General features: G+C 38.4%; 1 protein-coding gene across 1 annotated transcript in view; it reads right to left on the bottom strand.

Moving 5' to 3' along the window:
• Cngb3 (cyclic nucleotide gated channel subunit beta 3) overlaps positions 1-27814 on the bottom strand; it is a 174352-nt gene that overhangs the window by 36277 nt on the left and 110261 nt on the right. Inside the window, exons 12-13 of the mRNA XM_036180084.1 lie at positions 26470-26629; positions 23188-23285 (exon numbers count right to left, since the gene is read on the bottom strand). Coding sequence (XP_036035977.1) covers positions 23188-23285; positions 26470-26629 — 258 coding nt within the window. The remainder of the gene's footprint in view (positions 1-23187; positions 23286-26469; positions 26630-27814) is intronic.

Here is a 27814-nt window from a genome sequence, read left to right as displayed (position 1 = left end):
CCAGGAGATCCATAAGCCCCCCCCCCCAACCCCTCCTCTTTACCTAACCTCTCTGTGTCTACAGAGTTTGCTTGGTTATGACTTACTTAGTGGCTAATATCCACTTATAAATGAAAATGTATCATTTGTCTTTCTGTGTGTGGATTACCTCACTTAGAATGATTTTTTTTTCTAGTACCATCCACTTGTCTGCAAATTTCATGATATCATTTTTTAAAGCAACTGAATAATACTCCATTGCATAAATGTACATTTTCTTTATCCATTCTTCTGTTGAGGGACATGTAAGTCATTTCCAGTTTCTGGCTATTATGAAATAAGCCACAATGAACATGGATGGAGAGTACTTTGGGTATATGCCTAAGAGTGGTCTACCTGGGCCATGAGGTAAACCAATTTCCAATTTTCTGAGGACCAACCATACTGATTTTCACAGTGGCTGTACAAGTTTTCACTTCTACCAGCAATGGAGGAGTGTTCTCCTTGCTCCACATTCTCATCAGCATGAGCTGTTATTTGTAGTATTAATTTTTGCCATTCTGACAGGTTTAGGATGGAATCTCCAAGCAGTTTTGATTTGTATTTCCCTGATGGCTAAGGAGGTTTATTATTTCTTTTCTTTTTTTAGTTTATTTTTATTTTTATTTTTTGGGGGGGAGTTTAACATCTCATTTTTTTTATTAAGAGATTTTCTATTCATTTTACATACCAACAACAGATTCCCTGTCCTCCCTCCTCCCATCCCCCACCCTTCCCCTACAACCTATCTCCCATTTCCTCCAAGGCAAGGTCTCTCATGGGAGTCAGCAGAGCCTGATAGATTCAGTTGAGGCAGGTCCAAGCCCCTCCTCTCTGAACCAAGGCTGTGCAAAGTGTCTCACCATAAACAATAGGCTCCAAAAAGCCAGCTCATGCACTAGGGACAGATCCTGATTCCACTGCCTGGGGGCCCCCTATACAGTGTTTCTCAGCTGTTTGAGATTCCTCTATTGAGAATTCTCTGTTAGATCTGTACCTCATTTTTAAATTAGATTATTTGCTTTTTTTTTTTTATATTAGTTTCTTGAGTTCTTTATATGTTTTGGTTATTAGTCCTCTATCAGATGTGGAGTTGGGAAGAACCTTTTCCCATTCTGTAGGCTGTTGCTTTGTCTGATCAACAATGTCCTTGCCTTTAGAAGATTTTCAGTTTCATGAGGTCCCACCTATTATTTATTGATCTTAGTGCCTGTGCCACTTACGTTCTGTTCACAAAGTTGTCTCCTGTGCCAATGGGTTAGAGGCTAGTCTCACTTTTCTTCTATCAGGTTCAGTGTATCTGGTTTTATGTCGAGGTCTCTGATTCATCTGGATTTGAGATTTATGCAGGATGATAAATATGGATATATTTTCATTCTTTTACATGCAGACATCCATTTTAACCAGTGCTATTTATTAAAGATGTTTTCTTTTTTCCAGTGTGTATTTATGGTTTCTTCATGAAAAATCAGGTGTCCATAGGTGTGCGGATTTATTTCTGGGTCTTCAATTTTATTGACCAACATGTCTGGTTTTATGCTAATACATGTGGTTTTTATTACTATAGCTCTGTAGTACATCTTGAAATCAAGTATGGTGATACCTCCAGCAGTTCTTTTATAGATATGCGGTTTTGTTTTGTTTTTTTCATATGAAGTGAGAATTGTCCTTTTAAGGTCTGTAAAGAATTGTGTTGGGATTTTTATGGGGATTGCATTGAATCTGTAGATTGTTTTTGATAAGATGGCCATTTTTACTATGTTAATCCTACCAATCCAAGAGCATGGGAGATCTTTCCATCTTCTGTTATCTTCTTCAATTTATTTCTTCAAAGACTTGAAGTTTTTTATTTATTTTATTTATTTTTATTATATTTGTGCTTTAATTTTATATATCAGCCATGGGTTCCCCTGTTCTCACCCCTCCCGCCCCCATCCCCACCTTTTCCCCATCTCCTCCCCTCCATTACCATCTCCTAGGACTTGTCCTTACTGCATGAGCTGGCTGTTTGGAACCTTGGGCTTACACAGGGACACTTTGCTCAGCCTGGAAGGAGGGGTCTGGACTTGCCTGTACTGAATCCACCATATTGAATTGAATCCCCAGGGGAGTCTTGGCCCTGGAAGACTTGAAGTTTTTAATCATACAAGTCTTTTACTTTCTTGGTTAGAGTTACCCTCAAGATATTTTATATTATTTGAGGCCATTCTGAAAGGCATTGTGTCAATGATTTCTTTCTCAGTCTGTTTTCCATTTGTATATAGGGGGGGTTACTGATTCTTTTTTTTTTGAGTTAATCTTGTATCCTAAATTTGTTAAAAGTTTTTTTTTTTAATCAGCTGTAGGAGTTCCCTGGTGGAAATTTTAGGGTCATTTCTCTATACTATTGTATCATCTGCAAATACTTTGACTTCTTCCTTTCAAATTTGTATACCCTTGATCTCTATCTGTTGTCTTATTGCTCATGCTAAAACCTCAAGTGTATATTGTCTAGAGATGGAGAGTATGGACAGCCTTGTCTTTTTCCCGACTTTAGTGAATTGCTTTGGAATTTTCTCTATTTAATCTAGTGTTGGCTATAGGCTTGCTGTATTATGTTTAGGTATATCCCTTGTAGCCCTGATCTTCCCAGGACTTTTTTGTTTGTTTGTTTGTTTTGTTTTTCAAGACAGTTTCTCTGTGTAGCTTTGCACCTTTCCTGGATCTCACTTGGTAGCCCAGGCTGGCCTTGAACTCACAGAAATTTGTCTGGCTCTGTCTCGTGAGTGCTGGTATTAAAGGTGTGCGCCACCACCGCCCGGCTCCCAGGACTTTTATGATGAAGGGGTGTTTGATTTTTTCAAATACCTTGATCATGTGTGTTTTTTTTTTTCTTTCAGTTTGTTCATATGGTGGATTACATTTACTGATTTCTGTATATTTAACTATCTCTGCATCTCTGGGATGAAGCCTACTTGATCATGTTAATGATCTTCTTGTTGTGACCTAGGATTCTCTTTGCTAGTATTCTGTTACTTTTGCATATATGTTCATTGGTCTGTAGTTCTTTTTTTAGTTAATTCATTATGTGGTTTGGATATCAGGGTAACTGTGGTCTCATAAAATGAATTGGGAAATATTCCTTTTGTTTCTCTTTTGTGGAATAATTTGAGAGTCTGGTAGAATTATGTACTAAAACCATATGTCCCTGGCCCTGTTTTGATTGGTAGACTTTTAATGACTGCTTTTATTTCACTAGGGGTTATGGATCTTTTAAAGCTGTATATATAATCTTGATTTAACTTTGGTAAGCTGTATCTATCAAGAAAACTATCTATTTCTTTTAGGTTTTCCAATTTGGTGGAATAGAGCTTTTTTTTTTTGAAGTACATCCCTATGATTGTCTGGATTTCTTTAGTGTCTGTTTTTATGTCCCCCTGTTTGTTTCTGATTTGTTAATTTGGATATTCTCTTTCTACCTTTTATTTAGTGGATAAGGATTTTTCTATCTTGTTGATTTTCTCAAAGAATCAACTATTTGTTTTATTGATTCTTTGTCTTTTTCTCTTTGTTTCTATGTTATTGAGTTTAGCCTTCAGATTGACTATTTCTTGCCTTTATTCCTCTTGGGTATTCTTCTTTTTGTTGTAGAGCTTTCAGGTGTGCTGTCAAGTCACTCGTATGGGATCTCCAAATTCTTTATGAAGGCACTTAGTGCTATGAACTTTTCTCTTAGCATTATTTGCATTATGTCCCGTATGTTTGGGCATATTGTGTATTAATTTTCATTCAATTCTAGAAATTCTTTTTTCTTTTTCTTTATTTCTGTCTTGACCCATTTTTCATTCAATAGATTGTTGTTCAGGTTCCATGAGTTTGTAGGCTTTCTGTTGTTTCTGTTGTTGGCATCCAATTTTAACCTGGGGTTGTCTGATAGGATTCATGGAGTTTTCTCAATTTTCTTGTATTCCTTGAGACTTGCTTTGTATCCAAGTATATGGTCAATTTTGGAGAAAGTTCTGTGAGGTTCTGAGAAGAAGCTATATTCTTTTGTTTTTGAGTGCAATGTTCTGTAATATCTCTTATGTCCATTTGGTTTGCAACATCTGTTAGCTCCTGCGTTTCTCTGTTTAGTTTTTGTCTGGATGACCTGTCAATTGGTGAGAGTGGGATATTGAAGTCTCTCACTATCAGTGCGTGAGGGTCAATATGTGACTTAAGCTGTAGTGATTTTTCTTTTGTATGCTTCGTGCCCTTATGTTTGGGGTATAGATGGTAAGAATTTGTAGGCTTGAATATAAAAAAGGGTTGAAATAAACTTCATGTGTTTATATATAGCTACTTAAATCATGTGGTTTAAACAAAGGAAGATAGAGAATATATTAAAAATACTATTAGATTATGAAAAATCAACATATAAACTAATATCTTATAATTTACGTGTAACAAATAAAATTATAAAAATGATCTTTGGAAAGATATCTTAAAAGTATGTGTCTTGGTGGCACCTTCTGAGGAAGGAGAAGGGAGACTGGCTGTGAGGAAAACAAATGAGACTTCAATAATTGTTGTTATTTAAAATGTTAATAAGAGAGAGCCTTTCTCTCTCTGTGGGGACATACATCTCACTGTCCCTCTTCTAGCTATCACACGAGCTCACTGGTGGAAAGTGCTAACAAAGGAGAACTAATCAATGGGGACCGGTTAGACTAACCCAGGAGAGAAGCCCTAAAATAGATAAGCAGACAATTTGCCCTCTTCTCAGCAGGAAGACACAGCATTTACATCAACAGTTCCCAGAGCCTTGCCCAGCTTTTCCCAGAGAGGAACATTCGGACGATTTGAAATATGACTTTCTATTAACACATTTGGATGGAATCTGAATTGGATCATGCAAACTCAACATAAATGCTAAAGACAGCAAGCATTTAGAACTTGCTTTGCCAACCAAGCAATGCTGTCTGTGAGAGGTTGTTTTATGGTCAGGTACCCTGGTTCTGGGAGCTGTGGCTTAGGGTTCAACCCTTCTTATACAGATTGCAACTTAGGGAAATGAAATCTATATGGTGAAGTCATTCCATTTTATGATGTGTTTTAGAATGACTATACTTTTTTTTCTCCACAAAATTATTTTGTTCGTATTTATTTATGTGTTTGTGTGTGCACATGTGTGTGGAGTCCCAGGACAACTCCCAGGACTCAATGTTCTTCTGCCATGTGTGTTCTGGGGCTGGAACTTCAGGCCATTAGGCTTTGTGGCAAGCACATTTACCCACTCCATTATTATGTGTTTAAAAAGAATTGTATCTTGCATTAACTTTTTTCTCCCCCCTTTTCTATGTGACTTACTTTAATAGAAGTCTTTAGGACATTTTCAGATATAGAAATTCAGAAAGGAGTCACTGTGAATTTCCCCTTTTCTTTCTTTCTTTCTTTCTTTCTTTCTTTCTTTCTTTCTTTCTTTCTTTCTTTCTTTCCTCCCTTTCTTTTCTTTGTGTGTGTATGTGTGTGTGTGTGTGTGTGTGTGTGTGTGTGTGTGTGTGTGTGTATGTGTGTGTGTGTGTGTGTGTGTGCTGAAATTCAGTTTTATTTAGGTTATTTGGAATATTGGCAGTAGTACAAAATCTTTGTCTGTGACCGTGGGTCATATTAGACCTTCACTTGTAGCTTGTAGAAGGTTGGTTACATGTGTATTCATTAACCAGCTGCCTTTCATTACCAGTGCCAAACTGCCCAACTTCCTCTATTTTCAACAGCATCAGGATTTGTAAAGTAGGACTAAAAAAATGCTATCCACAGATTCAAAAATTCTCTTGAAATAATAAATGCATACATAATATATTAAAGACATTTACATTTACGACTCCAGGTGTCAAAATAGGCATTTGACAGTTTGTGCATTTGTGTTTTTACTTATTGATAATTTCAGCATAGAGACCAAAGTGTTTCCAAATGCTGTAAGAGCCAAAACTTGAAACCCCAGTATAGTTTCTATGGAATAAAAGGACAGAGGGACCAGGGGAATGCTTCCTGTGGCCTTTAAAACCACAAAGCTTTTTTTTCTTCAGTGGGATTTTTCTTCTGTGTAGCTCAGGGCACTGTTTACTTACTTAATGCCTTACAATTTCTATCTGCCTTGCAGTGGATTTATGTATGGGCTTATTTCAGTGTATTATTGAGCAGTAAATTGGAGTAAGGCCTCTCTCTCTAAGGCAAACATTCAGTGGACCTGACAGTAAATATCACAAGGGTTGATTTGGAAATGGAATCCTGACTCCACTGCTGTGGAATGTCATAGTGTACCACTTTGCTTTCTATTACTGTGATAAAGACCATGAGCAAAAGCAAGATAGAAAGGAAAGAGTTTACATGTTCTAATCACAGTCCATGACTGAGGGAAACCAAGTCAGGACTTCAAGTAGGGCAGGAACCAGAGACAGGAACTGAAGCAGAGATCATAGAGGAACATTCCTTATTGACTTGCTCCCCATGGCTTGCTTTCCTCATACCACCCAGGACCACCTGCACAGGTGTCTTAGTCACTGTTCTATTACTGAAAGGAGACACCATGACTAAGTTACTCTTATAACAGAAATACTTTAATTGGGAAGCTTGCTGACAGTTTGAGAGGCTTAGTCCATTATTGTGGGGAGCACGGCAGCATGCAGACAGTAGTGCTGGAAAAGTAGCTGAGAGTTATACTTTAATCTCCTGGCCAATAGACAGACACTGGGTCTGGTGTAGTCTTTTGAAACCTCAAAGCCCAGTCCCAATGACAGACTTCCTCCAACAACACCTCCTAATCCTTTATAAATTCCTCTATTTTCAACAGCATAGGGATTTGTAAAGTAGGATTGAAAAATACTATATACAGATTCAAAAATTCTCTTGAAATAATGAGGACATACATAGTATATTAAAGACATTTACATTTGTATTAAAGACATTTACATTTGCTGCTCTAGGTTTCAAAACAATCATTTGACACTTTCTGCATTCTTGTTTTTACTTATTGATAATTTTAATTTAGAGACCAAAGTGTTTCTAAACACTGTAAGAGGCATGTAAGTGCCACTCCCTGGTGGCTAAGCATGCAAATATAGGAGCCTGTGAGGGCCGTTCTTCTTCAAACCACCACACTAGGGGTGCCACTGCCCCCAGCAGGCTGGACGCTCTCACATCAATCATCAGATAAGAAAGTTCCCCATAGATTTTCCTCCATGTCCATCTGATGGAGGCATCTTTTCCCATTGAGCTTCCCTGTTCCCAGATGACTCTAGTTTGTGTCAGTTGGATAAAAACCTAACAAACACATGTGGTACCTTTATTGTTAAGCCTTATTCTTTGGACAGTACAAGAAAAGGCTGATGGCAGGCTCTGTATGGCTGACATTTCCTATTCCATTCCCCTGGGGGATGGGTGTAGGCATTCCAGCTTTCCCCATAGCTTCTTTGAGTCACCTTGTTCGTCTCTTTGGATGTTTTGTCATGCTAGTTAAGTAACGTGCCCCGGATTTTCTTGCAGTCTCTCCAGAAAGCAGTGGGTGTTGTGGGATCACGAATGCTCCTGCTATGTCATTCACCCCATCACAGAGTTCTTAGATTTGGTTTCCCATTTCTGTGATTCCACGACATTTCCAGCATGACTGTACTAGTTAAATTTGGCAAACAATGCCTACTGGGCAGAGTCCAAGACTACCTGTACCTGTTCCCTATTGACCTGGTCATCAGTGAAAGGCTGGAACAAGATGTGGGTCAGATACACCATGGTTCATGGGAGAAAGCAGAGGAGCCGAACCCATCTGCCTGCTAGACAGCCATATTCTCACACTCAAACCCTAGAGAGACACCTCTCCCAGGAATATCAGTACACCCACCCCTGGCAGTGTGTAGGATCTGAGTTGCCCAGTGCACAGATTAATACCAAGCATGCAGGATTTTTTTTCCTTTTCTACAATATAGTGAGAATAGAATGTCTGCTGAAACATAAACATGACTGTTGTGTTAATATTTAACAATTATATTAAAATTTACTGTTTTGTTTTTCTGTTTAAGTCTTCCAACTCCCATAGGAGGCTAGGAGTCAATCTTGTGTTTTAGACAAAGGCTTAGAAGCTCAAGAGACCTCTTCACTCCCTCTTGGCCACCCACACAGCAGCCATCACCCTCTGAGCACTCTGAGGTCAATATGCCTGTACTATTTACTCTCTTCTCACCAGGGACCAAACATGCCAGACATGGAATGAATATGGGCTGATGTGTGAAATAAAACTGGTAGAAATGGTTTCATTTTAAATTATGAGAAATTCAGTGCTGCCTAAAAATTGTGTTAAATATTTGTGTAAAGATTCTGGAGATGTGAATTGAGATGTAGGAAATCCCATTTTTATTCAAAATATGACCTAATTGTTGTGGATTGGTTCCAGGAAACTCATTTTTAACATCTACAAATGTAGAACACAATTGTGAAGCTGATAAAATTTATCCTTAGAGCCCCTACATTTTTAGTTTCACGGGACTCATCCTTTTCTATTTCTAGCCTCCCCACACCCTCTTTTGTGTGTTTTCTTTGAAACAAACGTTAAAATATTAACCATGATTTCTAATTTACTGTGAATTTAAGTGACTCCCAAGTACAAGTCTTTATTAGGGCTTTTACTAACTTGGTTTTCCTTACTGTAAAGAGAAACGCTTCCTTCTATCCTAAATTTCTTTTCCATTAAAAAAGGAAAGGTTGAGTCATAGGTTCACAGCTTATCAATCCTGAGTCTTAAATCCCATCAGATCTAGCCATACACTCAATGTTTTCAAACAATAGTAATAGGTCTCTCTATCAGCTTCCTTTAAGAACTGTCAATACTTCCGTAATTCTAGGAATATAGGTACACACTTTTCTAGGAACTTCACATGTTTCAAGTGAGAAGTTCTCAGCTAGATGGAAAACTGGAGGTGAAGCTTCTATGATCCTTCTAGGATCAGTCAGGGCCACGTGAAGAACTCAGCTTTACAGGCATGAACATTCCCATGAGATTGCGTCAGTTTTGTTTCTCAGCAATAGTAATAATTATACTTTCCAAATATCAAATATTGATGTAGATTATATGTTTGAAATTAGTTAATTACTGCAACACACACACACACACACACACACACACTCACACACACACAATCTTAGATTTATTTAGATTCTCCTCAGCCTAGGCGCTGCTCAAGACCAGACAGTACCAATGTAGCTACAGGGCTACAGGTGGTGCCCCCTTCTGCCCGGCTCCTGCCTTAGCTGCTCAGGATGTGAAGAGTGTGAGTTAAGTGAAAACAAAAGGCTTGGCGAACAGCCTTGTAACAGCACCTCCTGACAGACACTCCTGCTGTAAAAGCAAAGGTGGTGACATTGGTAACTAGCTTTCCTGTAGCACTCCGATTGCAGGCCCTGGTGAGGTGATGCTCCATGGCGTGTCTGGATAGGCCCCCACTGCTGGGGTCTGAGTGTGAACCCAGGCCTCTCTTTGCCTTTTCCCATTCTATTCCTGGTGTGATTGTCACTCACTTGCAAATGATTTTTCAGGATATTTCCTACTGAGGAAGCCACAGATTTTCCAGAAACCATTAGTGATAAGTGAGTCACAGGTCACACTACAGTTTTCTGTATGGTGAGACCTGCACTTTTTCCAGAGTAGCAAATGGCCAAATACTTCATGTTTTCTTTGATTGACAGGTAGTAGATGTTCATGTTTCAAGTTTGGTGTTTCCTTCTGTGGGGTGGTGGGGCTCATTTTTTTTTTTTTCATTTTTTTAATTTTTAGGTATGCGATTATAATGCTAGCCACTAGGTGGCATGGCAGAACTTTTTATTAAATTTCCTTCCATTTCTGGTCATTTTAGTAGCCAAAGCAAAGTGTGATTTCCCTAGCTTAATTTGATAAAAATATATACATTTAAAAATAAAAATAGGAATAATAAGTCATCATAAAGTGCTACCCAATATAATGGAAATGAATATATCTTGATAAGTTTAATAATCAGGTGTGGGCCTGAAATAACAAAGAATCTTCGAGGAACCATTTTAATGGGAAAAAAAATAATGTGACAATTCATCATTAAGCTATTTCAAACCCAATAGCTCCACATCAAAGTAGCAAACCTTACTGACTAACCTGGATTGATGAAGCAAAGTTTTAGAAACTCCTGTGAGTTTTTTTCTACCTACTTTAAGAAGAAGAAAGTACATATCATTCTAGGCATCACTTATTCATTCATTCATTCATTCATTCATTCATTCATTCATTCATTCATCTATCTATCTATCTATCTATTTATTTACTTATTTATTTATTTATTATCTATCTATATTCATTCATTCATTTATGAGACAGAGACTTATCTACCGTAGGCCACCCTCAAACTCACTCTGTAGCTGAGGCTGGCCTGAACTACCGATCCTTCTGCCTTTACCTTCCAAGTGCTGGGATTACTGCAGATGTAACTCTCTTGTTAAATAAGAAACACAGCCAATTGCAGAGTTAGAAGCCAAGAGGTCAGAGCAATAGCTGAGAGCTGAAAACCTTACCCTTCACTGCTGCTATGTCTTTCCTCTGTGCCAGAGAGCTACTTCTGTGTATTTTTTCTTTTTTATAGACTTTCTGTTCTGCTTTCTCATTGGTTGTAAACCCAGCCACATGACCTCCTCGTCACTGCCTGTCTGTACAGAACTCCAGGTCTTCTATGGTTGGTATTGATATTAAAGGCGTGTGTCACCATGCTGGCTGTATCCTTGAACACACAGAGATCCTGACTAGCTCTGCCTCCCCAGTACTGGGATTAAAGGCGTTCACCACCACTGCCCAGCTTCTACTATGGCTTGCTCTGACCCCAACTTTATTAACATACAAATAAAATCACATTTCAGTACAAATAAAATATCACTATAGATTACAGGCATGTACTAACCAATAGAAAAGTACAAAAGCACATGTGAGTTTGTCTCTGACTGATTTGCTAAGTCCAAGTGTGAAAAACACCGAGGGGGGTCACTTTCATGCTCTCACTCTCATGACACTTCCCCTAGATTCTTACTGCTGCTGTGAACCTGAAACGCATTTAAAGGCTCACATATTAAAAGCTGGTTCCCAGATGATGGTATTGCAGAGAAATGGAAGTAGCTGGATCCTTAAGGATTTAGGGCCTAATGAAAGGAAATTAGATTATTTAGGATGTGTCCTTGAAGGGAATAACCCCGACCCTATCTTTCTGCTTTCTAGCTACCATGAGATGATCCCCCCCACAAGTGCTTTCATCATCATGTACTGTACTGACACAGACCCCAAACAACACAGGCAAACAACCATCGAGTACTGAAACTGAGAAGAAGTATGCCTTTCCTCCTTTTAAGTTGATTGTCTCAGGTATTTTGTCTCATCAGTAGAAAGAAGACTGATATTAATTACTGGGAAAAGGCTGATGGGGAACTAAATGTACCATCACACAGTGGTTAAGCTCACCATCTGTGGTATGAAGGACCTGTGCTCAAACTCTGCTGCATTGCTTAGAGTTCTGGATATTACTCCAGTTGGCTGCGTTGTTTACTTTTCCATAAAACCGAGGCAGTAACTAAGCTTTCTTAAGAGTGTATTAGTTGGTAACAGGCCATGTCTGGCAGAAAAGCAGGTAGGCTGCCTGCAGCCCTCTCCTGTCTCTGTTTGCATAGACCCATGTTTTCAGTCTCATCCCTAATGTTGCAACAGATCACCAGCTGTACCTCCCACCCCCTGCCCATATTTCTTTTGATCCCACAGACTATCCCCTTTTAACCTCTCTCCCCTGACTCCTGGCTGAATCTTAGCCTCTAATTCTAGCACTCATTCCCTTTAAACACATCAACTCAGCAAGACAGTAAAAAAGGTAACATACACCCACCACACTCTGAAAACCCAGAAAGGAAACAAAAACCAAGGCACAAAACACTCACCCAACAAAGTCAAATCCAGAAATCAGCACCTAGACTTATAATCATCCCCAACCCAGATGCCTAGACACCAGCATAAGAATACAATCAATAACAGCCAAGGCAATATGTCTCCACTAGAGCCCAGCTATCCTACCACAGCAGTCACTGAATATTCCAACACAGCAGGAACACAGAAAAAAGACCTTAAAGCCAGCTATATGAAGAAGATAGGAGTCCTTAAAGAGGAAATGACCAAATCCCCAAAAGAAATCCAGGAAAACACATGCCATCAGAGGAAAAGGATAAATACCTTTAAAAAAGCCAAGAAAATAAAAACAAATAGTTAAAGGAAATGAATAAAACTATCTAAGACTGAAAATGGAAATAGAAGCAATAGCGAAAACACAAACTGAAGGAATTATGGAAGTAAAAAATTTAGAAACTTGAATAGGAACTACAGAGGCAAGCTTCACCAACAGAATAGTAAGAATGGATAGAGACTCTCAGGTATTGAATTTACAGTACAAGAAATTGATACATCAGTCAAAGAAAATTGTAAACTGAAAAAACTGCTGACATAAGTTATCCAGGAAATCTGAGACACTATGAAAAGACCAAACCTAAGAATAATAGAAAGAGAAGGAGAATAATCCTTCCTCAAAGGCCCAGAAAATGTTTTAAACAAAATCGTAGAAGAAAAATTTCCTAACCTAAAGGAAATACCTGTAAAGGTACAAAAGCTTGCCTATAAAGGTACAAAAGCTTATAGAACACCAAATATATTGAACCAAAAAGAAAGACCCTTTGCCACATAATAGTCAAAAAATAAACATATAGAAGAACAAAGAAAGAATATTAAAAGCCAAAAGAAAAAAAGGATAAGGTAACATGTAAAGGCAGAGCTATCCACTGAGAATTACACCCAATTTTCAGTGGAAATTCTAAAAGCCAGAGGGGCTGGACAGATGTGCTGAAAACAATAACAGACCATAGATGCCAGCCCAGATTACTATACCCAGAAAATGAATTACCATAGATGAAGAAAATAAGATAGATTTTCCATGATAAAGTCAAATTTAAAAACATGTCTATCTCCAATAAAGTCCTACAGAAAGTACTAGAAGGAAAATTCCAACCTCAGGAGATTAAATACACCCATGAAAACACAGGAAACAAGCAACTTTTCACCAGGAAAACCAAAAGAAGGGAAACACACACACACACAGTAGCAGTAACAATTGTAGTTACTTCAGAGAGGAGGATGGGCATTGAAAACACTTCATATGGAGTTTATCTTCACCTTGGCAAAAATAGCCATTTGGGCAAGAAACTGTTCTTGCCTGGACTGCTTGATCAATAGGACATGCAGGACCCATAGAAAGGTGACCACTGAACTTTGCTTGACAAAATGGTCCTTCACATTCCTGCTTTGCAGAGGAAACTGCCAGACATTCTACAGGACACTGAAAAAAGTGACCAAGAGACTCTAGCCCTGTGGGATAAAGACAAATGCCCCATGTTGGGCGCCAAATGTAGATGTAACTGTCTTGTTAAATAAGAAACACAGAACCAATTGCAGAGTTAAAAACCACGAGGTCAGAGCAAGAGCAGAAAACCTTACCCTTCACTGCTTCTGCTGTCCTTCCTCTCCACAAGAGACCTACTTCTGTGTGTCCTGTCTATTTATAGACTTTTTGTTCTGTTTTCTCATTGGTTGTAAACCCAGCCACATGACCTCCTTGTCACTGCCTGTTTGTACAGACCTCCAGGTCTTCCATGGTTGGCATTGAGATTAAAGGTGTGTGTCTGCCATGTTGGCTGTGTCCTTGAACACACAGAGATCCGCCTAGCTCTGCCTCCCAAGTGCTGGGATTAAAGGCTTGCACCACTACCGCCCAGCTTCTTCTCTGGCTTGCTCTGACCTCAAGGCAACTTTATTAACATACAAATAAAATCACAGTTCAATACAAATAAAATATCACTATATTCAATGACAAAATAACAGGAATCAACAATAATTAATCATTGATATCTCTCAATATCAATGGTTTCAATTCCCCAATAAAATGACAATGACTTCTGTTGGTGTAACATTCTACCAGAATTACAAAAAAGAACTAATGCCAATAATACTTATCAAATTATTCTACAAAATAGCAATAGAACATTGTGGTGTATTTTAAAAATGGTGGGTGGCAGCCTTGATGCATTGGAGCCAAGGGGCCCCATGGCAGGTGAAAGAGAGATACACTGTGCAGACAGTGCTCACTTAGAGGATTTTATTGGGGGAAGGAAGGGAAAGAAGGGAGAGAGAAAGTGGGCACAGAGAGCAGCCTTCTGGGAAGAGAAACATAGAGACAGACAGGAAGAAAGATAGATAGATAGATAGAAAGTTAGGTGGGGTCTACCTCTTAAAGGGGGCTTAGTGCATGCACAAACAGGGTATGCAAGTTGGCTATTTAGGATGACATTGTCAGGACCCTGAGCAGGCCAATGTACTGCCTGCTTACTAGCAAGGTTTCTAAGGGGCCAGCCAGGTAATGCTTGAACACATTGCCCAATTCCTTCATGAGATCACAGTTATCCTGATACCCAAATTACATAAAAACTCAAGAAAGAAAGAAAATTACAGACTAACTTCCCTTATGAACATAGATGTAAAAATAAGATACTTACAAACCACATCTGAAAACACATAAAAAAGATCATCACCATGATCAAATAGGCTTCATCCCAGAAATGCAGGGATGGTTCAACATATGAAAATCTGTCAATGTAATTCACTATATGAACAAACTGAAAGAAAAAAAAACTGCATGATCATTTCATTGGATGCAAAAAGACCTTTGATGAAATCCAACACCTCTTCATGATTAAAGTCCTGGATAGAATAGGGATACATGGGACATACCTAAACATAATAAAGGCAGTTTTTAACAAGTCTATAGTCAACATCAAATTAAATGGAGAGAATCTCAAAGCAATTCCACTAAAATCAGGAACAAGGCAAAGTTTCTTCATATATAGTCAATACATACTTCATATATAGTCAATACATACTTCATATATAGTCAATACATACTTCATATATAGTCAATACATACTTCATATATAGTCAATACATACTTGAAGTTTTAGCATGAACAAAAAGACAACTGCAGGAGATCAAGAGGATACAAATAGGAAAGGAAGAAGTTAAAGCATCATTATTTGCAGATGCTATAGTATACATAAGTGATATCAAAAATTTTACCTACACCTGATAAGTAGTTTTAGCAAAGTGGCTGGGTACAAGAGTAACTAAAAAAAAATCAGTAGCCCTCTTATATATAAATGATAAACATACCAAGAAAGAAATCAGAGAAAATACTTTTCACAATAGCCTCAAATAATATAAAATATTTTGAGGTAACTCTAACAAAGAAAGTAAAAGACTTATATGATAAAAACCTTTGTCTTTGAAGAAAGCAATTAAAGAAGGTATGAGAAAATGGAAAGATCTCCCATGCTCATGGATTGGTAGAACTAACAGAGTAAAATTGGTCATCCTACCAAAAAACAATCTACAGATTCAATACAATCCCCATAAAAAACCCAACACAATTCTTTATAGACCTTGAAAGGACAATTCTCAATTTCATATGACAAAACAAAAAAATCCAAGATAGCTGAAACAATCTTGAACTTCTGGAGGTATCACCTACTTGATTTCAAGATGTACTATGGAGCTATAATAATAAAACTACATGTATTAGCACAAAAACAGACACATTGATCATAGGATTGAATTGAAGACACAGAAATAAATCTACACACTTACAGACACCTGATTTTTTATGAAGAAGCCAAAAATACACACTGGAAAAAGAAAGCACTTTAACAAATGGCACTGGTCCACTTGGATGTCTGCATGTAAAATAATGAAAATAGATCCATATTTATCATCCTGCATAAAACTCAAGTTCAATTGGATCAGAGACCTTGATATAAAACCAGATACACTGAACCTGATAGACGAAAAGTGAGACTAGCCTCTACCCCATTGACACAGGAGACAACTTTGTGAACAGAACGTAAGTGGCACAGGCACTAAGATCAATAATTAATAAATGGGACCTCATGAAACTGAAAATCTTCTATAAGGCAAGGACACTGTTGATCAGACAAAGCAACAGTCTACAGAATGAGAAAAGGTTCTTCCCAACTCCACACCTGATAGAGGACTAATATCTAAAAGATATAAAGAACTCAAGAAACTAGATATAAAAAACCCAAATAATGTCATTTTAAACTGGGGTACAGATCTAAACAGAGAATTCTCAATAGAGGATTCTCAAACAGCTGAGAAGCACTTAGAGAAATGTTGTACATTCTTGTCCATCAGAGAAATGCAAATCAAAACTGCTTGGAGATTCCATCTTACACCCGTCAGAATGGTAGAAATCAATAACACAGTGACAGCTCATTCTGGTGAGGATTTGGAGCAAGGGGAGCACTCCTCCATTACTGCTGGGAGTGCAAACTTGTACAACCACTATGAAAATCAATATGGACATTCCTCAGAAAATTGGGTATTGAATTACTTCAAGACCCAGGCATGCCACTCTTGGGCATATATCCTGAGGATGCTTTATTCTATCATAGGAACATTGTTCAACCATGTTCACTGTGGCTTATTTCATAATAGCCAGAAACGGGGGAAATAACCTAGATGGTCCTTGACAGAAGAATGAATGAACGAAATGTGGGACAGTTACATGATAAAGTATTACTCAGCTGTTAAAATATGACATCATGAAATTCCCAGGCAAATAGATGAAAATCGAGGAAATCATCCTGAGTGAGGTTACCAAGACACAGAAAGACAATTAGGTTAGGTATTTACTTACAAGTGGATATTAGCCATTAACTAAATGATAACCAAGCTACAATCTATAGATGCAGAGAGGTTAGGTAAAGAGGAAGGGGATAAGGCAGACTCATGGACATCCCTGGGAAGGGAAAATAGAATAGATTTTATGCAAGGACTGGAGATGGGAGATATTGAGTTGGGATGGGAATGGGAGGGATCAGGCTGTGGAAGAGATAAAATGGAGGGAGAGAGTACAGGCAGAGATGGCTGGCATTGGGAGGCTCTTATGGGGTAGTATGGAAACCTAGTGCTGTGGAAACTTCCTGGAATCTATAAAGGTGATCCTAATGAGGACTTCTAGTAATGGGGGGATACAGAATGTCACTTGGCCATTCTTGTAGTTAGGCAAGGCTTCCAGCAGAGGGACTTGGTTGCATTCAGTTGAGTTGTTGGCCAAGGAGGTCTTATGAAAATTCACAAACAACTCAAGCTGATGCTAAGTAACAAAGGGTTACTCTCTACAAACTTACAATTGACCCCATTGCAAAGGGTGACATTCACACAACTCATTGAACATGGATGCTGTGGAATAATCCTTATGTACACTGTCAATATGTATTACTCTCACTGGTTAATAAAGAAGCTGGTTGGCCTATAGCAAGGCAAGATAAAGTTAGGCAGGACAATCAAACTGAGGACACTAAAATGAAGAAGGGTGGAGTCAGGAGAGATGCCAGCCAGTCATTTAGGAATCAGGACATGTAGAAAATGTGGAAACAAGCCATGAGCCACATGGCAAACCATAGATAAGAAATATGGATTAATTTAAGTATAAGTGTTAGCTAGTAACAATCCTGAGCTATTGACCAAGCATTTGTAATTAATATTAAGCCTCTGAGTGGTTATTTGGGAACTGGTGGGAAGGAAACATCCATCTTCACATGGAGAAGTTGAGCTGGTGCCTAACTGGAGTCTCCACCTCTAAGTTCTAGTCTCTTTGGTGTGGGAAGGTATTCTATAGGCTACTGAAAGAGAAACGTGGACACCAACCCAGCCACAAAACCTATGGCTTACAATCTATCCTTCCTCCAAAATATGGTAGGGTACTTGTGGCACAGAACTTGTGGGAGTAGCTTACCAATGTCTGATTTGACTTAAGGCCCACTCCACAAGAAGAAACTGATACCTACCTACCACTGCTTAGGTACCAGGAACCAAAGACTAGATACCCCAGAGACCTAGGATAAAAACAAACCTGTCTGATCTAAAAAAATCAATAAAATGATTCCTAATGATATTCTTCCTTACTTATAGGTCAGTGCCTTGTCCAGTCATCATCAAAGAAGCTTCCTCCAGCAGGAGAAGGGAACAGATGTCAAGACCCGCAGCTGGATATTATGTGGAGAGAGTCTGAATGGACTCCTCCCTACTGAGCTCAGGTTATCCTGAGTTAGAAGAGGCAGAAAGATTGTAAGAGTCAGGGGTTATGGAGGATACCAGGAGAACACAGCCCTCTGAATGAACTAAGCAAAGTACATATGAGCTCACAGAGACAAGCAGCAAGCACAGGGCCTACATGGATATACATTAGTTCCTCTGTGTGCATACTAATGCTATTAGCTTTTTTTTCAATGATATTTCTGACTTTGAGAATGAGTGGGTCTCTGACTCTATTGCCTGCTCTTGGGACTCTTTTCCTACTGTTGGTTTGCTGTGTTCAACTTTGATATGAATGTTTTTTTCCTCACCTTATAGTATTTTATTTTGCCATGTTTGGTTGTTTCTCTTAGAAGCCTGTTCTTTTCTAATGAGATACAGAAAGGGAGTGGATCTGGAGAGGATGGGAGATGTGGAGGAATTGGGAAGAAAAGAGAGAGGGGAAACTATAATCAGGAAATAATGTAATAGAAGGGAACTTATTTTCAATTACTGAGTGCATTAATTTTCTGTATTTACCATAACAACATATGACAGATTGTGTGATTTAAAGAGGAAAAAGCCTTGTTCTGAGAGTTCTGGATGCTAGAAGCTCATGGTCATGGGGCCTGCACGTTTGTATCTTCTGTTCCCCCTCTCCGTTTTGTAGGTGGCTATCTTTCCACTGAGTTCTCAAATCTCATTCTGCTCACTCCCCCCCTGTGTCTTTCTGTATACTCCAAACTTCTGTTTCTTGTTAAGACAAGCAGTCACACTGGATTATAGACCCCCTTTTAGGTTAATCAACCCTTTAAAGGCCTTATCTCTAAGTGTGATTATTTGCTGAGGTCAAGGGATTACATCTTCAACTTTTGAAACCAGGAAGTATGTTTCAGCCCACAACTATGGAGTTCTTGAGAGAAATAACAAAGAAGTCACTACACTGTGCCACATGGTAGGTGCTGAGTAAATGGCAGATATTTGTATTTTTGTGGAGAGACATATATCTACATTAAGATCCAGAGTAAGTAATGGCTTCATTCTTACCTTTGACAACCTCATTCCAAATATATCTGAGTGCTTGAGGCGCATGCAAAGATTTGGTAAATCAATGTGTAGGGTTGCAGTATTGTTGGAATTGAAGGATTATGAAGGACCTCTCTGTAACATTGCCTTATAACAACCTATCATTCTTTTGCATTAATTACTATGTGAATTTTTCTGGGTGTTTCTAGGGAGATATGAATAAACATCTATTAACCTCAGAAGGGAAACCATGACAGAACACAGTTCATATACCACCAAAGTCAAACTTGGTGAATCAATGAGTTTTATTGGGGTTACTTACAGGAATGTGGGTGAGTTACTTACAGGAGCAGAAATGACTCAGAGACAGATGCATTACTAAAGCCCACCCCAGCATGAGTGACAGCTCATGAAGGCTGGAAACTTTGAGCACACTGCATAACCTGCAGGAATCTGGAGAGGTTGGAGAGTGTTCTTCCAAGCATATTGATAGATCTCTGTCTAGTCAGTTCAGCTTGTCTGAGTTTTTTCAGAGCTGCACAGTTTAGCAGTCCTTAATGCCTACATCAGCTTGAGGAATGAGGGGACTCTAATATCTTGTCAATTTAAAGGAATTATTGAAGCTTTACAGTTTTTACTTTGTGAGTATTAAGAAACCTCTGTTTAGGACATCCTGGGCCTTAAACAGTTACCCTGAAGGATGCAATGTTTCATCTCTATTTAGAACATCCTGGGTCTTAATGATCTTCCCTCTAAGATGACATGGTTTATTTTGGAGGAAATTCCTACATAACACTGCAGTCTATTTCTATTTGTCCTAGAATTGCAGATCAAAAGAAACAATCTCATGGATCTCTGTGAGTTCAAGGCCAACCTAGTTTATATATTGAGTTCTAGACCAAAAGGGTTATATAGTGGGAGGCTAGCCCAACAATAACAACAACAACAACAACAACAACAACAACAACAACAACAACTTCACTCTTGTCCAGAATTTAATTGTGCTACTTAGGGGAGCACTAAGTGAGTTGTTGCATAGAGTCAACATATCAACTCTAAGTTGCCTTCCTCCCTACAGAAATTGTTAACTGCTTAAATAATATGGGAGAGAGTACTCACCACTGTTCTTTTTCAGAAACTGTGCTGTGTACTATAGACACATTCCTGTTAGATAACTCCATTTGTAACTACCTTTGAGAAGCAGTTGTTGATCAGATTTCTGTCTTGTCAGTTGGCTTCTCCTCAATCCCTACTCTCACAGTTAGCTGAAAAATATTCAAATTCAGTGTCATTCATAAAACTTATTATTCATGACCTGATAGGTTAGACATCATGTAGTATAAGTAAAAATTTAGGACATTCTCATCTATAACTCTGTGATTCACAGAGTTTGAAGTCAGTAAACTTCCTAGGTCTAAAAAGAATTTATTTTTTTGAGACAGGGTTTCTCTGTGTAGTTTTGGAGCCTGTCCTGGAACTTGCTCTGTAGACCAGGCTGGCCTCGAACTCACAGAGATCCACCTGCCTCTGCCTCCCATAAAAATAATTCTTAAAGAGCTAATGTTCTTTTTAACATTTGAAATATTTAATTTAATTTGCAAGTTCTAAGTTTTACTTTCCTGCTTATTGCTATTAATTTTGGCTTTATTCATTGTTTAAAAATCCTTAATTTAAAATGTTATAATTTATGGTCAGCACAATTAAGATTATTCTTTTCTGTTTTGTGTCATCTGGCAACTTGAATATCATCACACCTTTTACAACTTTATCTCAATCCTGGTGGAAATCTGGATCTGACTGCAATTAGGAGTCCTTGGATACTGACCTGCTTCTAGTAGGATACAGAGTCAGTCAGTGGTTGGCCCAAGTTTTGAAGTAACTCTGCCTAGCAGTCTCACCACACAGCTTCTGTTCTTCCATCTTTTGGCCAGTGACAGTAATTATATATTTCAAGGCATGTGCTTCTGTTGTGGGATGTCTTTCTATATGCTATAAATATATGTTGTTCCCACTGATTAATAAATAAGCTGCTTTGGTCTATGGCAAGTCAGCTTAGAAGCAGGCAGGAAATCCAAGGAGAGATAAAGGAAAGAGATAGGCAGGAGACTCAGGCCTGCCACTGAAGGAGCAATAAGATGTCAGCAGACAGGTAACACCATGGCCACATGGCAACATAAGATTTATAGGAATGGGTTAATTTAAGATGAAGAGCTACCTTAGCAAGAAGCTTGAGCCATAAGCCATACAATTTGTAATTAATATAAGTCTCTGTGTGATTATTTTATAAGCAACTATGGGACTGAGGATGGGACAGATTTGTCCAGGCTGCTGGGCAAGGCAGGACTGGAGAAAGTTCTGGTTACATGCTTCTGCATGGCTTACATTTTATTTTTTGTCTTTGCTGGAATTCGGTGTTCACACTGATAGCATGCTTAAAAGATATCAATATATGTATAGGTCTAAATTATTGTTCTAATATGAACTTCTCCCAGAAGTGCAAGATAGGAAATCAAATTGTTTACATGACATTTTCATGCAGGATTTATCACTCCAGACAAACAGATCATAGTCTGTTTGTGCTTTCATATTCAAGAGATATATAGTTATTTCCTCCAAATTCCAACAGTCCCTCCTTGAGAGAGGAGGATACTCATAAGAAGGTAATGAAACTTATAAGGCTCACAGACCTTGTAAGACCCAGGAAGCTCAGAAAGGCCCATCTTCAAGGTTGCATAAGCAGTAAGCAGTTGGTAGGGAAGAGAAGCTGCTTGGAAGTTGAGCAGGGAACTTCAGAGATTCAGCTTTTTAAAAAAAAAATTATTTATTTTTTCTTTATTATTATGTGTTTTAAATTTTATACATCAGCCATGGGTTCCCCTGTCCTCCCCCCTCCCCCCCTTTCCTCCTAGGGGTATGATTCTTGGTTTGGGTCTGAGAGATTCAGCTTTTGTGAGTCATCATTGATGCTCGGCTGGGGTGGGCTTTCCTGCCATGCCTTTGAGCTACCTATGCTTCTGCAGGTAACTCCTTACCAATGCTTCTGTAAGCAAATCCTACAGACTCACTGGTTTGCTAAGTTATACTTGGGCAGAATTATTTTGTCTGTCATCATTGCCCTGTGTGGAGTGAATAAACATTCATAGAAAAAGACATAGAGCAAGAAGATAGAATTTTTATGACTCAGTCGCTAGCCCAAGGCCATACCTCTTAATATAGGAATTGAATTTCAGCCTGAATTTTGGTAATGACACCATCATTCAAACCATACTAAAATTGGTTTATTTTTATTATTTCAGATTCTAGGCTGATTAGTGCTATATTGCAAGACTTTTCCTTAAAGAAAAAATGAGCCAAATCTAAAGCATTAGTAATAGTTACATGAGTAGTTCAATGAAGAGCTGATCTAGGAGCTTGATTCATCATACATTGCCAAGGTACATTCATAAATGGAAGGTGGTGCATGTGTTAGCAAAGACAGAACAGTGGTGTTTAATTAAATTTAAATTTATGCAAGAAGAGTCTGAAGAACTTGTCTGAAGAACTCCTCTTCCTTGACACTAATTAGAACAGAGAGGCTTCTAAAGAGCAAGTTGTCTGTTGAGAGGGGACCCATAATCTTTTTGATTCTTGTAAATTTTCCAGGTTATTTTGATTTTGTTAAAACATAAGGCAGGAACAGTGAGATGGCTCAGCAGGTAAAGGCACCTGCTGCCAAGTCTGTTCACCTCAGTTTGACTTCTGAGACCCACTGACCCTTGGAAATTTCCCTGTGATCACCACATGCACACCTTGGCACATGTGTGTTCCCCAAATCTTCCACATGTACACACAAAACAAATAAATTAATAAAAAATAACAAATAAGAAAAAAACATGAATTCCATATAAAGTAAGAACTTAAATTTTTATGAAGAAATTGACATTTATGTTTCCATTAATTATAAAAGTACTTGCCTTGAACAATTGTACTTGGTTGATGATACTGAAGTTTGTGTCAATGGCGAGAGATAACTGCATTGCTGTTGGTAGGTTCTCCAGCAAATTGGACTCATCTTTGTAAAAATAAATACACCAATCCCAAAGTAGAATAATTAGTAAAACAATTCACCAAAGAATAAATAGAAAAATATTGAAAATGTAGATAACAAAAACAAATGTTTTGTAAATAAACATGTCTTAATTTCAGTGTCTCTATTATGAATATTAGATCTACATGTGTGTGTTTAATTTATGTGTGTGCATGTGCCATGTGTACTTGTGTAGAGGCTAGAGTTGGACATTGGTGTCTTCCTTGATTACTCTCCACTCTCATTTTTGAGATAGGGGCTTTTGTTGACCTTGGAACTTACTGTCTAGACTGGTTAGCCAATGGGCTCTAGTGATCCTCCTCCTTCATCTTCATCGCATTGGAGTTTCAGATGTGTCCCTTCCTTGTTTTGAGAGGCAAGATCTTGCAGTGCAGCTCAGGTTGGCCTTGAACTCCCAGCTAACTTCCTGCTTTGTCCTCCCATGTGCTGGAATTACAGGCCATTCCACCGTACCCAGCCCTTCATACATCACAATGGCGCTATTTTGCTCATGAAAGCATTGACATATAAAGATTTATTTATTTATTTTATGTATGATTGCTTTATCTGTATGTACAACTTTATGCCAGAAGAGGGCATCAGATCTCACTATAGACAGTTCTGAGCCACTCTGTGGTTTTCGGGACTGAACTCTGGACCTCTTGAAGAACAGCCAGTGCTCTGAACCATTGAGCCATCTCTCCAGCCTGAGAACAATGAAGTATTTTAACTACAAATGGTATAATGAATATTCTGGAACATTATTTTTGAGACTTTAAATTATTAATTTTTTTTGAGACAGGGTTTCTCTGTGTAGCTTTGGAGCCTTTCCTGGAACTCACTCTGTAGCCTAGGCTGGCCTTGAACTCACAGAGATCTGCTTGCCTCTGCCTCCCGAGTGCTGGGATTAAAGGTGTGCGCCACTACCATCTGGCTTAAAATACTAAATTTAGTGATTGTGGGGCAAAGGTTAGTAAACAGGCTGAGGTGGAAAAAGGATCTAGTTCTTGTTTCTGCCAGTCCCATCAGCCTAAGGATGGCAAATGGCAATGAGTGGTAGGTGGTGTTTGAAGGCGTATGGAGGTCTGTCTTATCCATTATCTTACTTGACTCTTACAACAATCCTATGGCCAGATGTTCATTTCTACTTCGCAAATAGGAAAAAAAAAACCCTCAAAATAATTTAAACTCAGAGAGACTGTAAATGACTTGCTTGATTGAATAAATTAGTAGGAATCTCAACTGGGAATATAATCTAATGAGGAAAAGTGCTAGCAAGTAAATTTAAATTATTGTTATTTAGTTGCTTTTAAACCCAATAATGAATCTGAACCCATTATGGATTTTTTCCTACATGTGAACTAAATGATGGATCTGCAGATTGACAGGATTTTTAATTTAAAAAAAAAAAAGGTTCCCATTTGCTGTGGGATGTCATTCTGTATGCTGTGAATGTGTGTTGCTCTGATTGGTTGATAAATAAAATACTGATTGGCCAGTAGCCAGGCAGAAAGTTTAGGTGGGATAAGCTGACAGACACAGCAAGATGAATTGAGAAAAGGTATCAAGCCACATGCTAAACATAGATAAGAATTATGGATTAATTTAAGTGTAAGAGTTAATCAGTAATTAGCCTGAGCTAATGGCCAAGCAGTTAAAATTAATATAAGCTTCTGTGCATTTACTTGGGGGATGTGAGTGGGAGAGATTTGACCTGACCGCCGGCTGGGCAGGACACAGGAAAACTTCCAACCACACCCATCCTTAATATCAAATATGCTCAGGGTTCTTGACAGTGCATTATCTTGTACGTTTTCTTTTCTAAAAATAATGTATTTGCTTTCTTTGAGACAGTCTTACTATATAGCCCTGGCTAGCCTGGAATTTGCAATGTGCAGCAGCTAGTCTTCAATTCACAGAGATTCACTTGCCTCTCTACTGGGATTCCATGCCATCTTTCATATAAAAACATAGCTTGCAGGCTAGAGAGATGGCTCAGTGGTAAAGAGCACTTGGTGCTCTTGCAGAGAACCTGGATTAATTTCTCAGTATCCATTTGGTAGATCACAACTAGTTGTAACTCTAGTTGCTGGGAATTCAAAGCCATTTTCTGGCCTCTGCAGGCACAAGGCATGCATGCAGTGCACATAAATATATGCATGTCCTCACACATACACATAAACTAAAATTAGCTAGCTTTTAAAGCATCATTTCTTATTTTTGAGGGCTATTTGTCTCTAGTTACTCACTAAGCTAGAGTTGAGTCAATGTCTGTAGCTGTGACCAGAAGCCTCTTTGTGCAGTTTCTTTCCTGCTAGAATTGCTCTCATGAGTATCTGTGGACACTAAAGAGAAGGGACATAGTGCTTTGATAATTCTGGGAGACTGTAGTTTCTTACCAGTGGCATACTGGTAGAGGAAAATCCTACAGCCAGAACCCATAGATACTTTCTTCTCTTAGGAAAAAATGTGATTTGAGAATCTGATATTTTCACTAAAGTAAGTAGCTTTTTGTTGACTTCTCAGTAATATTAATGCTTATTTTTAAAGAAGAAACTGAAAATTGAATTTATTGTCAACTAGCCCATAACTTACTTTAAATGCTTTAGTAAAAATTAATTTTTTGAGCTCCAGTGCTGTAGTTATAGAGCAGACAACACTGATAAGTAATGGTCTCTCAGGACTGACTGGAAACCACGCTGTGCAATGAAAATGGCCTGAAAGCTTGTGCTGTTTCTGCACACTGTGCTCCCAGGGAGAGGAGCTGTCACAGACAACATGAGCTTGGAGAACAGATTTGGGGCTCAGTTCCAGTTATGAGTCCTTGGCCAATTTTTGCACTTAGGGGCTCTGCTATTTCCTTGGCTCTGAAAAGGGGTCAATGACACCCATTTCCCCAATTTGTGTGTATGTGTGTGATGTGTGGCAAACTGTGCAATTCCTAGCATCTGGTAGGCACCGAGTAAAATTTAACCTTTCTCGTCCAAGATTTGCCTTGGAATATGCATCTACATTTAAGAAAAAACATCATTCATATTAAATTAATGCCCAAGAGATCATTTGTTTTTCAACCTGTTATTCAAATCCAAAGATCTCCTTTTTTACGTCACATAATTTTTACTTTGTGATAAGGTTTACAGTAATGTAAGCCACCATTTGTCATACTCACCTAGTATTCTCTGAGAGTTCCATGTGTATTCCAGCCAAGTCCGAACTCGATACTGAACACTCTGAGGAATCGAGTATTTATTCATGTAGGCAATGATATGGTCCATGCAGATGTGGAAGTTGTTCTTATTGGCTGTTGCTGCTCCAATTACATCACGCATCTAAAACCATAAACATGGTCATTCACACCCAAGAGAGAAATTTCATCTGAATAGCTTGTTCTTATACAACATCCCATCTATTACTCTGATTGTCTGACTTTAACACACTGATATCATATCTTAATAAAATGTTGAAAATCAGATTATCTCCCTGACAATAATAAGGCCCATTATACCAATTGTATGAGATTTTTGTGAGGCTTTGGTCTCATAATGCAGGTGAATGCACATAATCTTCACATACTTATATATTACCATGAAAATGATAGTTGACATTTTAAAGCAACTATAATCCCTGCACAGATGCAAGGGAAGTGTAATGAGAGTTGGGCAATTATCCTGCAGAATGGCTAGTCGATTTTGACGAGTCGCTCTATGAAAGTACCCTTCACAGATCAGCCAGGGTGGCTGGCTCTACAGGCTCAACTCATCATGCAGTTTCAGCCTCTGTTCTTCCTTTTGTGTTGCTTAGACAGATAAAATCAAATCTTATCATGCTTGCAGCACAGTATTCAGCAGAAGTTGAAATGTGCTGAAATTACTGAAGCGTTGTCTGCCGGCTGTGACAATCCTTAAGGAACTGTCAGGTTTAGTTCTTGGGTGTTTATAACTCAGCCATAAAAACCCACTCTAGGTTAAAAGCTGATCTTTAAGGTCTCAGCACAAAAAAGATATATTGCTTGGCTCTTCCTCTCACATAGAGAGAAGCAAGTGCTTATAAATTTGCTTTGACTGTGGGTTTATTATAGGAGGGAAGCCAGGTCTCACTTTCACACTAATACTTTGCTCATTCATTCTGGTAGCTGTGGAGTCTTTTCTGCTTATGGAAAAATTCCAGTTTTTTTTTTTTTTTTTTTTGTATTTTTTAAGCATAGCTCAAATACCTTTCATTGTGATTTCTTCCTCAATTTACAGTTTTAGAGGTAATAGAATCTACATCTTCTTAAAAGTATTTGCTAAGAGCTCTACCGACAATCCTTTTATATCCATTTTTTTCAGACACTCTTATTCTTCGATGGCTCTCCAAATAATCTTCTACAGCCTCAATTCCTAGATCTTCTCTTTCCACATTCATATGCCACAAACAGCATTATCCAGTTCTCTAAGGCTGTCAGACATGATGTATTAGAGGTTGAGAGATTCAACAAGGGTGTTATCTGTAATCAAGGACAATCTTAAAATGGT

Source organism: Onychomys torridus, chromosome 2, assembly GCF_903995425.1.
Source record: "Onychomys torridus chromosome 2, mOncTor1.1, whole genome shotgun sequence".
Lineage (NCBI taxonomy): Eukaryota > Metazoa > Chordata > Mammalia > Rodentia > Cricetidae > Onychomys > Onychomys torridus.
The sequence above is the reverse complement of the archived record's forward strand: the minus strand, read 5'-3'. Positions and strand labels throughout refer to the sequence as shown.